The sequence below is a fragment of the Thalassophryne amazonica genome, chromosome 7 (assembly GCF_902500255.1).
Source record: "Thalassophryne amazonica chromosome 7, fThaAma1.1, whole genome shotgun sequence".
In the NCBI taxonomy this organism is placed as follows: Eukaryota; Metazoa; Chordata; class Actinopteri; order Batrachoidiformes; family Batrachoididae; genus Thalassophryne; species Thalassophryne amazonica.
This window is the reverse complement of record NC_047109.1, coordinates 6953078-6966628: the sequence shown is the minus strand read 5'-3', so window position 1 is coordinate 6966628 and position 13551 is coordinate 6953078. Positions and strand designations below refer to the sequence as shown.

General features: G+C 42.2%; 1 protein-coding gene across 44 annotated transcripts in view; it reads right to left on the bottom strand.

The window, feature by feature from the left end:
• Positions 1-13551, bottom strand: part of rims2a (regulating synaptic membrane exocytosis 2a) — a 725652-nt gene that overhangs the window by 385377 nt on the left and 326724 nt on the right. For all 44 annotated transcript variants that reach the window (XM_034173773.1, XM_034173780.1, XM_034173800.1 and 41 more), the window contains one exon: positions 3061-4004. In XM_034173773.1, the coding sequence (XP_034029664.1) occupies positions 3061-4004 (944 nt within the window). The remainder of the gene's footprint in view (positions 1-3060; positions 4005-13551) is intronic.

Sequence of the window (13551 nt, the reverse complement as noted above, 5' to 3'; positions counted from 1 at the left end):
AAACTAGTGGCGCAATCCTGATAGTTACACACTCTTTGTTTGAGCACGTGAGATTGTCATCAGAGGCTCTCCGTCTGCTCCTGCTTTCACTGATCACTGTGCGTAATGGCGCAGGGCGCACTGAGTATGTACTAATAGTATGTACTCATTGGAGCACCCAGGGGGCTATTCAAACAGGCCAACTAGTAACATATCACTCCTAAAAATGATCTTTGGCTTTGGTAAACTTCTATCACAACTTCTATGAGGAGTACAAAGATGGCCGAAGGCTAACTCGAAAGTCTGTGGAGTTAACTTTTCAGCAAAAAAGTAAGTTTCTACCTCATATCATTCAAAAGTTATTTATAATTTAGTAAAGCTTGGTCTTAGCCATCGTATACGACAGCGTCGGCCCCAGAGGGTTAACCTATCAAGAATAATAAAGACATGATACAAAAATGACAAAAAGTCAACATCAACATGTTCATACCAGATACTATGGTAATCTTTACTGCACCCCCCCCACCCCCCACCCCACCCAAAAAAGAAAAAAAAAACACACCCTATAATACAAAATATGGTGAAAGACATCCTGCTATAGAAACACAAATATAAGCTTGTCACAGCTGGTTAACAGAGTACTTTTTAAAAGACATGACGACCGACATCCTTTTTGCAAGATTGGGTGCAACCTTTTAAAGCTGCTGCTCCTGATACAACAACACTAATTCCACAGATATCAGTACATGTCCCAGTGTACAAAACAGGCCTGTGTGTGTGTGTGTGTGTGTGTGTGTGTGTGTGTGTGTGTGTGTGTGTGTGTGTGTGTGTGTGTGTGTGTGTGTGTGTGTGTGTGTGTGGTTGTAAAAGCTACAAAATCAAGTTTAGTGCTGTAACATTGTTTGATGATGATGATGACCACTGAATGGTCGGCTATAATTCTTCTTAAATTAGACAATAACGAAGAAAAAATCTTAAACAGTCTCATTCTTGTGCACAAACACAGTGCTTGGTTAGCTCCTCCCCTTATGCTTCCTTTACCTCTGTTGTTGAACTGAAGACAACATCACTCAACGATATTGAACACAAATCATACTCTGTTCATGCATCTCACGTCATGAGCTCAACCTGCTCATTATGTCACACGGTCCAATACAGGAGACTCATAATGAGGCGTGGCTGGACGTGTCATAAAGTGACTGAAGAAGGACCGGGTCCAGGTCTGGACAGTGGTAGTGTTAACGTTCATTTAAACCACAACAAGACAGAGTCACACACACTGAAATATGAGTGGTTGGATCATGAGTGCACGTGGTGTCCTCGTTCAAGGAACGGGAGCTGTTAGAGAAGACTGACAGACAATAAAGACACAGACCTGCACAGGATTTTGTGGCTCATTGTTTCCCGTTTATACACATTTTCTGCTTTAAAAACAGGGCAATTTATTTATTGATTTATTTTATTATTCCCTCATACATTTGTGTTCATACGTTTACATACCCTGGCAGAATTTTCTCTTTTTTTGGCCATTTTTTCAAAGAATATGAATGATAACACAAAAATGTTTTGTCCACTCATGGTTAGTGGTTGAGTGAAGCCATTTATTGTCAAGCAATTGTTTTTACTCTTTTTAAATCATAATGACAACAGAAACAACCCAAATGACCATGATCAAAAGTTTGATCAGGAATGCAACTTTCTCCTTTAGCTGTTTCTGCCTGTGCAGAAAGTATCAACACGTGTGAAGGAACACAAATTTGTCTATTCCTAAAACAAAAGCCAGCCATACACTACTGCATGATGATGCAATATGAGTTCATGACATCAGGATCACAAAGAAACAAGTCATACTGCTGCATGTACACAATGGGAGCTTGACATGAGACCCTATCACAGTCCCAAATCTGCACACGTGTCTGTGTGTGCAAACAAAATCTATTCTGTGGCCAGTAAATGTATTTGTGCGTTTGGTTCTATCCACATAAACACACATTAGTGATATCTGTCACTCAGTGTCACTCCCAGTTTAGTGTGCTCCGTGCACACACTTGGCACGTTGGGCAAGTTCATCAAATGTGGCACTCAGAGTGCATACCTCTGCTCAGCTTCTGGATTCAATCAAATGCTAAATAAAATTCCTTATTTTCTAGGACATTGTCCATCTGCTCACCAAATGTCATCACCATCCTCTCACAACCTTTGGAGTTAAACGTTGGTGGAACGCGATCTATCTGCTCACCAAATTTAACTACAAACATTACCTCCTTGGCAGAGGTAACTGTTGTAATTAATCAAATTAGGTGAACAAATCGTATCTTGTGCACACACAATATAGTATATGTGACCTTATTTTTTTCTCTTTAATACTGGAGAACTTTGCAGGGACCACAGATGAGAAAACCTGCTGTGCAGCTCCTGCCCTCCTTCCCTGCACAGAGCAGACTGCAGGGGCAAAGACGGCAACAGCTGTGCTGTTATTGTGCATATCTTCTGCCATACGCTTCTGCTTTATGTTGATGCTTCTACAATGAGACAATATTGCATCATATACAGGACATCATTGTTGTGGATAGCCAACTTAAAACATGACAATTTTTTATTCTTGATTTAAATATGACAACTAACTCTCACCTGCAAAAAGAAAGTTGAAAATGTAAAGAAAAAAACTGGCTTTGGTAAATTTGCATTTTTCCAGGATTTTGTATTTTTACTCAGGAACTTCTATTGAGCTACTTTAAATCATTTTAATGAGTTTTTTAAGTAATTAAATCTGGCAAATTCAAATATGTTCTGATAAACAGAAAATAATGAGCCACATGCACAAATACACAACATCACACACACACACACTGTAGACTGAGGAGAAAAAGGTTGTTATGAACCAACAGCTGCTTAATCATTCAATACATAACGAGACAAAAAGAAGAGTTAAGCAGTGCTTTTCCAGCAACAACATTCAGTGAGAAAGAGATTTAAAATTACTTTAAACAATATCTGAGGAGTTCAAATGACTGAGAAATGTGGCGTAATGCTGTGAATGGTTTTAACAGCAGCAGAAGGAGAAAAGTCTGTGGCTCCTACCTTTCTCGCTGACTGACTCGCTCTCTATCTCCACATCCTCACAGCTGGTGTACTCTGGGGTGGTGGCCAGCTCCTCCTCAGAGCTGCTGAGGGACACCTGCCGCATCTTCCCTCCTTTTTTAGTTTTATGGGGCTTGGGAGGTGGAGGTCGGACTGACTCCGACTGGTCCGAGCTGAGAGAGTCATTCCGCAACATGCTTTCCATCTTCTCTCTCTTAGATTTCCGGACAGCTGAGCTGGGATCCAAGTGGTGCTGCTGCCTCCTTATGGAATCCATACCTACACCCAAATCTCCTCTCCGCAAGTCCCCAGATCGGTCACCTAGCACAGGGCTGCGATGTGGCGTTGGTGGGCTGTGGTTGGAAGTCCTGTGGCCTCCAAAGCCAGGACCCATGGGGCCAGGGGAGCAGCGGTCAACAGAGTATGAACGCTGTCCCACCATAGGCGGCCGGCGCTCGGTGAGATGCTGACGGGACAGTCGTATTGGTCCAAGCTCATCCTGCTCTGTGTAGGCTAGTGAGACATCACTGTGACGCCGCTCATGCCTCATGCGTCCTACCTCAGCATGCATACGCATCTGCTCCTCATAGGGTTGCGGCTTAACAGGATAACGAGCCAGGTTTGGGTCACTGCGGTAACGTGCCTGAAATTCCTCCTGGCGTTGTCGCTGGAGGTCATACTCGTTTGGCGGCCCATCTAGCTCCTGATCCAGAGGGTATTCCTGTGAGTGCCAGCGTCCCGGTCCCCGGCGGTATCCCAACCGTGTCACTTCTACATCTGGATACAAATGTTGGCCCCGCGGAACCCGCCGAGGGTCTCCATCCCCATATTCAGACGGTGATCTGGGCATGCTGCCGTCTGCCAGGGCATACTGTGAGTGGTCACCCCCCTCCCTTTGGTCGTATTTTTGGTTTGGATCCCTGGATGCAGATGGACTTCGTTTCCTGTAGGTCATAGAGAAGAAACAACAAAACAAAGAAATTATAAGTTTGGTCCACTTTGAATGTTTGGACCCTCCTTTGAAATAGGTGGTACTTGTGATCCTTTCTAGATAGTACAACTAATTGGAAACGGGTGAGTGTCATGATTGGGTATAAAAGGAGCATCCCCAAAAGTCTCAGCCATTCGCAAGCAAAGATGGGGCAAGGATCAACACTTTGTGAACAACTGCATGAAAAAATAGTCCAACACTTTAAGAACAATGTTTCTCAGCATTCAATTGCAAGGAATTTGGGGATTCCATCATCTATAGTCCATAATATAATCATAAGATTCGGAGAATCTGGAGAACTTTCTACATATAAGCAGCAAGGCTGAAAACCACATTGATCCCTCAGGCGGCACTGCATTAAAAACCAACATCATTGTGTAAAGGATCTTACCACGTGGGCTCAGGAACATTTCAGAAAACAGGACTGTTGATCTGAAGTCGTACATCAACCAAGGATGGGAAAGAAACGCTTATTGAGTGTTGTTAGAAGGAAAGGTGATGTAACACAGTGGTAAACATACCACTGTCCCAGCTTTTTTGAAACATGTTGCAGGCATCCATTTCAAAATGAACAAATATTTGCACAAAAAACAATAATGTTTATCAGTTTGAACATTAAATATCTTGTCTTTGTGGTGTATTCAATTGAATATAGGTAAAAGAGGATTTGCAAATCATTGTATTTTGTTTTTATTTACATTTTTCACAACATCCCAACTTCATTGGAACTGGTTCTGTAGATAGCTAATGTTGCTGTCTTGTTGAGGTACACTATAATAGCAAATAAGCTCAGCTATGGGTGTGCAGGCAGTATGTTCTGAGTACCGGTCCCAAGCCTGGATAAATGAGGAGGGTAGAAGGAGGCAGGGCATTAACTGTAAAGTTGTGGTGGTTCTGTGGGCACTTCCCCCTGCTGCCACTTCCCCTGGTGTGTGTGTATGCGGCTGTGCCTCCCCTGCTCCATGTGTGCACCTGTGTGTCTTTGTATCATGCATGTTGTATGTATTCACGCACCGGTGTATGTTAAGCTCTTGCTTTATGTACATGTTCAAAACCCTCCAGGCGCCGTCGAGATGGGACACCTATCTGATGGCGTAATGTACACACACACACACACACACACACACACACACACACACAGAGCTGAGTGATAATTGCAGCCCCACGTGTGTGTGCACACATGCACCTGTGTTTGTGTTTGCCATCCAGACATTTGAACACTGGGCAGTCTGCAGCACCTTTTATGGCCACCTGACAGCAGTCTGTATCATCTGTTGTCTACATGCGCTTTGGATACCATCGTGCAAGGACGAGGTACTCCGGATACGTTCTGATAGGGCTGACCACACCTCTTTTCTTCCTGACTGCTTCAGATTATGGCAAAATTTGCCGTGTCAGGAATGGTTCCTCCACATTCTTGCTATGTGTGACGGGGACTTTAGCACATTTTATCACCTTGTTGGATCATTATCAGGTTTTTTTAATCATTTGTGGTTTTTGTCACCGTCATGGATGTCTTTTTTTCTTTTCCCGGAGTTTATTTCTTGTTGGTTGGTTCTTGTATTTAATTTCTTTCTCACCTGTTGTTGTTCTTATGATTATTGTTGTTATTATTATTAATATCATTCTTGCACCAGTTTGTCTGTTCAGTTATCTCCCTGCTCTCTGTTTAGTCCACGTGAGTCTTATGTTCCCCCTCGTCGTATGTCACCCACCTGTTGTTAATTCCACCATTTATTTAAGCACCTCCTTGTTTATCCATCTTTGTCAGTTCATTGTGTTTGCTTCTCTCTGTTTTTGCTCTCGTCTTTGCTCTCTTATGGTCTCCTCCATGAGTATGCTGTGTCTGGTTATGCGACATTTTGGTTTTTGGATCTTGTTTTCATTTACTCTGTGGATTTTGTGGTGATCAGGACACGTTCACATTTAAGACTGTTTTGGATTTGTGGGATTTTAGGAAACCAAATAAATCACCTTTGTTTTTGGCACCTTATCCTCCTGAGTTTTCTGCCTGTAAAACTGAGTTTATCTAGATTTTGCAATAACCGTAACAAATGTCAAATCTCAAAACACTCCGAGTTACGGTCACAACCTCAGCTACATTGTGTCAGGAAAAGCATCCGATGTAAAACAAGCCAAAAACAAAGATGCAGAGTACAAATCGAATTTCCATACTGGATGGGTCGAGGTCTGAGTTAACAATGACCGTCACCGGTGCCATCGCCCAACAGGATGCCAACAGAAATTGCACTACTACTGGGTGAAGAAGACGAGGAGGAGGAGAAGGTGTCAAGAAACAGTGGGAGAAGAGGAAAACTAGAAGGGTGGAAGTGAGAATTGGGACCTTGAATGTTGTCAGTATGATTGGTAAAGGGAGAACTGGCTGCCATGATGTAGAGAAGAAAAAGTAGATACATTGTGTGTGGAAGGGAAGTAAGAGCAGGAGCATAGATGGTGGGTTCAAGTTGTATCATAGTGTAGATAGGAAGAGAAATGGTGTTGGAGTCAGTTTAAAGGAAGCGTATGTTAAGGGTGTGTTGGAGGTTAAGTGAGTGTCTGACAGGGTGATGAGTGTTAAGTTTGAAATTGAAGGGGTGATGATGAATATCATCAGTGCATATGCCCCACAGGTAGATTGTGAAACGAAGGAGAAAGAACATTTCTAGAGTGAATTAGATGAGGTGGTGGAGAGTTTGCCTAAGCATGAAAGAGTGGTGATAGAAGTGGACTTCAATGGGCATGTTGGTGAAGGGAACAAAGCTGACAAGGAAGTAATGGGCAGATAAGGTATCAAGGACAGGAATGTGGAGGGACAGATGGTTGTTGATTTTGCAAAAAGGATGGTGCGGTGGAGGCTGTGGTGAATACCTACTTTAAGAAAAGGGAGAAGCACAGAGTGACATGTAAGAGTGGAAGAAGGAAGGTGCAAGCTAAAAGAAACTGGACACCGTGAGATGGTGGCAGGGGAGAGTGTAGCTAGACAGCATGGGATGGTGCTTTGTAGGGTGACTTAATCTATGGGTTGGTGACAGGGGTACCAACCCATAGATTAATGTTCTTTCTGTAATGTCGCCATGAACTGCCATGAGACTGGGTTGTCCGGATGACATTCCAGTGGATGCATGGACATGTTTAGGAGACATGGCAGTGGAGTTTCTAACCAGATTGTTTAATAAAATCTTGGAAAGTGAGTGAATGCCTATCAGAGAGACAGCGCAGTTGGGATGGTTTGGAAACAAAGTCAGAGAGCCAAGATTGAGATGGTTTAGACATGTGTAGAGGAGGGACCCCAGAGTAAAAAGGGAGACAGATGCTGATGATGGAGCCACCAGGCAGGAGGAAAAGAGGGAAGTCAAAGAGGAGGTTTATGGATGTGCTAAGGGAGGACATGCAGGTGATCGGTGTGACAGAGGAAGATACAGAGGACAGGATGGAAACGATTGATCTGCTGTGGCGCCCCCTAACGGGAGCAGCCGAAAGAGGGAGAAGAAGGTGTGACTTCTCAACAGTTTTTGTAAAGTGCTCAGTAGCCTACAGGGTGTTACTCTCTGGATGTCAAAGTATATGTGTGCTAGGTTTGGCTCAATTCCGCGAAAAACAAAAACACACACACACACACACACACACACACACACACACACACACACACACACACACACACACACACACACACACACACACACACACACACACACACACACACACAGAGTTGTCGCTGTGATTTTTTAGTTGTTTATTGCTTATTTTTTGTTTTACTGCATGTGTGTATGAACATGGTGGTTGTGTTAAAGTCCATTTCCAGAGGTGTGTGAGTGTGTGATGTGAGGTATCAGCCTGCACAGAGCTTCAGCTCACACCTGCAGCCCTGTTCTCAGGCTGAAGTCAGGAGCCTGTAGCTTTGCAGTGCGTAGGCCTCAGTCCCCGTCAAACCCTGATGAAAACCCACTCTGTCTGTCAGCACTTTGCACCGCCTCCTGCTCATGCTGCTAAACACTAAACTGATGCTCCATAATATGGCTCAGCAATTTAAAGATAGACAAAGGTATGCATACAATATGTGCACTGTGTGCGTATGTAAACTGTATGTATAACATACTGTATGTATGTTGCATTTCATTGGAAATGAGACATAGGAGAAGATTAATCCAGCGTAACACACATGGTTTCAAAATCAGTTTGAATAATTGATTGATTTTGCATATATTTATCACATATATTGGAAAATATTCTTGTATTCTCTTAGGGGGAGGTGGTGGTCTTGTGGTTAAGTGTTGGGCTTGAGTCCAGAGGATCCTTGCTTCAAATTCCAGCCTGACCGGAAAAATCACTAAGTGCCCTTGTGCAAGGTTCTTAATCCCCAAGTTGCTCCTGGTGTGTAGTGGGCACCTTGTATGGCAGCACCCTGACATTGGGGTGAATGTGAGGCATTAATGTAAAGCGCTTTGAGCATCTGATGCAGATGGAAAAAGTGCTATATAAATGCAGTCCATTTACCATTTGTACACATTTGGATAATTTCACCCATGTCGCACAGCACTAGACGATCTATAGTGCACAGTCTAAAGCAAATAGTGCACGTGTATTTGGATCACATCTAGCTCTAGTTGGCTGCACACACAGCATACAGTTTGGGCCTAAAGTAACGTGCAGGGGGCAAAGGAGTTGTACTTTTGTCTCATGCGTGTTTTGTGAATAACACAAATTAAACCAATCAGATTTTTATCTGTTATTCCCTTTCAGAGCCGCATGCTCTGCAACCTGGTGCACTGCTATTCAGATGATGAATTCAAGTAAGATGTTTTCTGGCAAGGAAGTGAATTTGCATGCAAATCACCACAGACTATGAACAAATCAATTATGGGAGTTGCCACCAAAGCTCCCTGAGATGAAGCAACACCTCCTCCTCCACCTTCGTCCTTCCTATCTGCTACATTGCTACGTAATACACTAAATACTTCCTCCAAATTGGGCAGACCATTTAACATGCAAATTTCCCAGTTCCCCCTCTGCCCATCAAATGCTGCCACTGCTGCATCAGTGGTACTGCTGCTTCTCAGCCCTGCCTCCACCCCAGCATCCACCTGTGGGCCCCAAATGGGGAAATGTGTATTTCTAATTAACACTCCCTAAAGCGTTGTAAATCTTGTGAACTGAAGGCTTATTAGTAGAATAATAAAAGGAATGCTTTCTTCATTTAGCTCACGCTGATATTTTCTCTGTCACTAAATTAACAAGAGTCATCAGGAGATGATCACACGTCCCCACAAATCAGGAATACAAAGTATCGGAGGATCACCCAAGTACACCCTTATGCTAAATATGAATGAAATTGGTCAACTGGTTCTTGAGATATAGTGCTGACAAGCAAAAATGGACAGATGGACGGACAGACGGACGGACATGCTGATGGCAATATCCCCCCCATTCATACCGGGGGGATGAAAATGCATTATAGGACACATCTGCAGTTCTTATGATGCTAAACGTGGATGAACATACAGTGAGGCAAATAAGTATTTGATCCACTGTCAATTATACAAGTTTCCCACCTACAAAGAATGGAGAGGTCTGTAATTTATATCGTAGGTACACTTCAACTGTGAGAGACAGAATCTAAAATAAATAAATAAATAAATAAAATTCAGAAAATCACATTGTATGATTTTTAAAATAATTTTCATTTTATTGAGCTGAGCTCTTGCAGCTGGCTGTGCTTCACGTCAGCATCAGTTTAATTCATAAAGAATGCAGGACATCTCATTTTGGGAAGAAAAAAACACTGCATTTGATTGTAGTTCATTTTCCATATTACAGCGTTTGGAAAGAGGTGTCATTTTATTTCAAAATTTCAAATTTATTAATTTATATAGTGCCAATTCACGACAAAATCGTCTCAAGGCGCTTCACAACATAAAAAACAATTAAAAATTTAAAACACAATAAAAACAACCATAAAAGAAAGACAGCAGTAAAAGAATACAAGATTAAAAACACATCATAACACTAATGATAAAACAGGGAAAATAAATGAGTTTTTAAACGTGATTTAAAGGTCTCCACAGTGTCCAACTGCCGAATGTGTGCCGATCGTTCCACAGAGCTGGGGCACGATAGGAAAAAGCTCTGTGACCGGCAGACTTTTTATTCACCCTGGGAACACACAGAAGTCCTGCACCCTGAGAATGCAGGGCCTGAGCTGGTACATAGGGGCTTATCAAGTCAGCCAGATAGGGAGGTGCAAGTCCATGAACAATTTTATAAACTAAAATCAGTACTTTAAAATCTGATCTTGCAGAAACAGGAAGCCAGTGCAGGGACGCCAAGATTGGCGTAATGTGGTCAAACTTTCTGCTCTGTGTCAAAAGTCTGGCAGCAGCATTCTGAACCAATTGAAGACCCCTGATCCTGGACTGCGGTAAGCCAGAGAATAGAGCATTACAATAGTCCAATCTAGAAGAGACAAACGCATGAATCAAAGTCTCAGCATCAGCCATAGACAGAACAGGACGAATCCTCGCTATATTTCGCAAATGGAAGAAGGCAGTCCTTGTAATGTCTCTAATGTGGAGATCAAAGGACAACGCAGGATCAAAAATTACTCCAAGGTTCCTCACTTTATCCGTACGATGTATAACACACGGACCTAAGCTAAATGCTAGCTGATCAAATTGATGCCGATATCTCGCTGGACCAAAAACCATTTAACTATTTAAAGCGGCAATTCATTTTGAAGTTATTTTATTAGCCAACCGGACTGTGTCTCAGCAGAGAGCCGTGCAGCATTTGGAGCTGTGCCAACGGAACAGAGGACGATTCTCGTTTCTTGACTGCAACAAGACAAAATCCCACTTAGCGACTTTAATCTGCACAAAAGTTACTCACAGTCACGATTGACATATTTTAATGGCTTTGAGAGGAGTTAAGAAGGGGACTTGCTGCTTCTGAAGAGTTATTATTAAGAGCTATTATTGTTGTTGTTGTTGCTATTAATATTATTCATATATAAATAAAAATAAATTAAAAAATATTATAATTTTTAATACATTTGACTCTTTTACAACAACAAGCGCTGAGCCATTAATTATTATACAGAAAACAAATGCACACAAACGTGCTGAAATGCAAACAGCTTAATGCTAACTTTAACATTGAAAATGCCATAGACAAGCTAACGCGTTAGCATCGGTCCCGTCTTTAAGTTATAAAATACATCTATCAACTGTTTCAGAAGACCATAACAGGTTGGTTTAACATAAAAGGGCATATATTACTCACAGGCATATGCTCTTTAGGGTTTTAGAGGTGAAAATTTATTATTATTATTATTATTATTATTATTATTATTATTATTATTATTAAACCTTTATTTAACCAGGAAAAAAGTCTCATTGAGATTAAAAATCTCTTTTGCAAGAGCGTCCTGGCCAAGACAGGCAGCAAGGTTACGTGTCAGTTTCAGCATTCCACCACACATACAGAATAAACAATTACCAGCCAATGGAAAAGTTTCAGTATAAAAGTTCAAAAACAACACATTTTTACAATATAATTAAAAAATTAGTTAAAACAACTACATGTCCATGTGCCAGCATCTCTGTCATTTAAAAGTCCTTTAAAAGATTCTAAGGAGACCAGCTCCCTCAGTTTTAGTTCATTCTGTAAAAGGTTCCATGCAGAGGGTGCAGCAAACTGAAAGCCCTTCTTTCCCAGCTCTGACCGGACCTTTGGAACTGACAGTAAAAAACGGTCAGCAGAACGAAGATGAGAGGAACCAATACATAAAGTCCAACGACCCAGCGGATCGAACCATTGCTTCATGCTTCAAAGTGCAGTCGCTCTGCAGAAGCGGTTGATTGCAGATCCGCTGCAGGGTCTGCAATCAACGCCAAGAAATGATCATTTTCCAGACAAAGACCCTCAAAAACAACGGTCGCTCTGAAGGACCGATAAGGGAATCGTTAAACAAAAAGACTACTGATATCATTTCTTAACGATACCCAAGGCCGAGATGCAAGATGTGGTCCGTGGTGTGAGAACAAAGCAAACAAAGAAGAAGAAGACCAAAACAAACATGGCGGACTCGGTGAAGTTTGATGACACGGAGATGTGAAGAAATTCAACTTTGCCACCGCAAAATATGGTAAAATAAATAGAATTTTACGTATTTTTGTAGTGGCCCGAGCGGGCCATCATTTGATAAATTGTACTGGCCTGTAGTGGCCCAAAAGTGGGCCAAATCGATGCCAGGCCAGCGGGCAAATGGCTATGTCGAGCCCTGCTGAACCAGACTCGGTGCGGTCCCTGCCTGCTGGATTGGGTTATTCTGTGGGTGATGGATGTACACTGCACCATGCATGAGGGCTGTTGTAAGATGCATGTGTGTAAAGATGATTTCTGTGTTCTGTCCTCTATTAAACACTCAGCAGTCTCACTGAAGTCAAATGTCAGTTCTAAGGGACAAAATGGTGCCTGACTGCTGTGCATGCGTCACGAAAAATCATAAATTCAAACATTCACTGTTACAAAAGAAAAGTGCAGCATGCAATATATAATGTCTGTTCTGCAGTTATTAATATATATTAGTAAAATATACCTCAAGAGGTCATATTATGAATTTTCTCTGCAAATATAAGTCAGGTGTATGGTGGCTGATAGGGGCCACAGCACATCAAAATTAATGGATGCAAAATAAAAACACCTGCAAACACTCCTCAATAAACACCTGCAATTAAAAAAACATGCCCCCCCCCCCCCAAAAAAAAAGAAACAAAAACAGCAACAACAAATAAACACCTGCAACAATTCTACAGGCAGCTGCATCAAAAATGTCTTGCAAACTGAATAAAATGTAGCATGTGAAAACATTTAATCTGCCAACATTGTCAGGTACTGGGTGTCTTTTGGTTTTCGGTCATGCCTAGGTTGGGGTTCTGTTTCTTTTCTGTGTAGTTCCTGCATTGTTAGAATGATCTGATTTGGAGGGATGTTGGTTTGTGCAGTATTTGTGACTTCTCTTGCTGGGTGTTTCCTGCTTGGGCTTCTCTGTCCCTGTCTCTCTTGTCTGTCTCACTTGGTGCTTGGTGGGGGGCGTCACACTCTGTCTAGACCACATCCTGTTCTGATTCTTTCCACAGGTGTTCCCAATTTGTAGCTCACGACTTGGTGTACAAGGTCTATTAGAAAAGTATCCAACCTTATTATTTTTTTCAAAAACCATATGGATTTGAATCACGTGTGATTGCGTCAGACAAGCTTGAACCCTCGTGCACATGCGTGAGTTTTTCGACGCCTGTCGGTTGCGTCATTCGCCTGTGAGCAGGCTTTGAGTGAGGAGTGGTCCAGCCCCCTCGGCGGATTTTCATTGTCAGGAAATGGCGGAATGATTTGGGCTTTTTTTCCATCAGAATTTTTTCAGAAACTGTCAGAGACTGGCAGCTGGAAACCATTAGAAAAATTTATCTGGCTATCGGTGAAAATGTTACGGGCTTGGTAGAGAATAA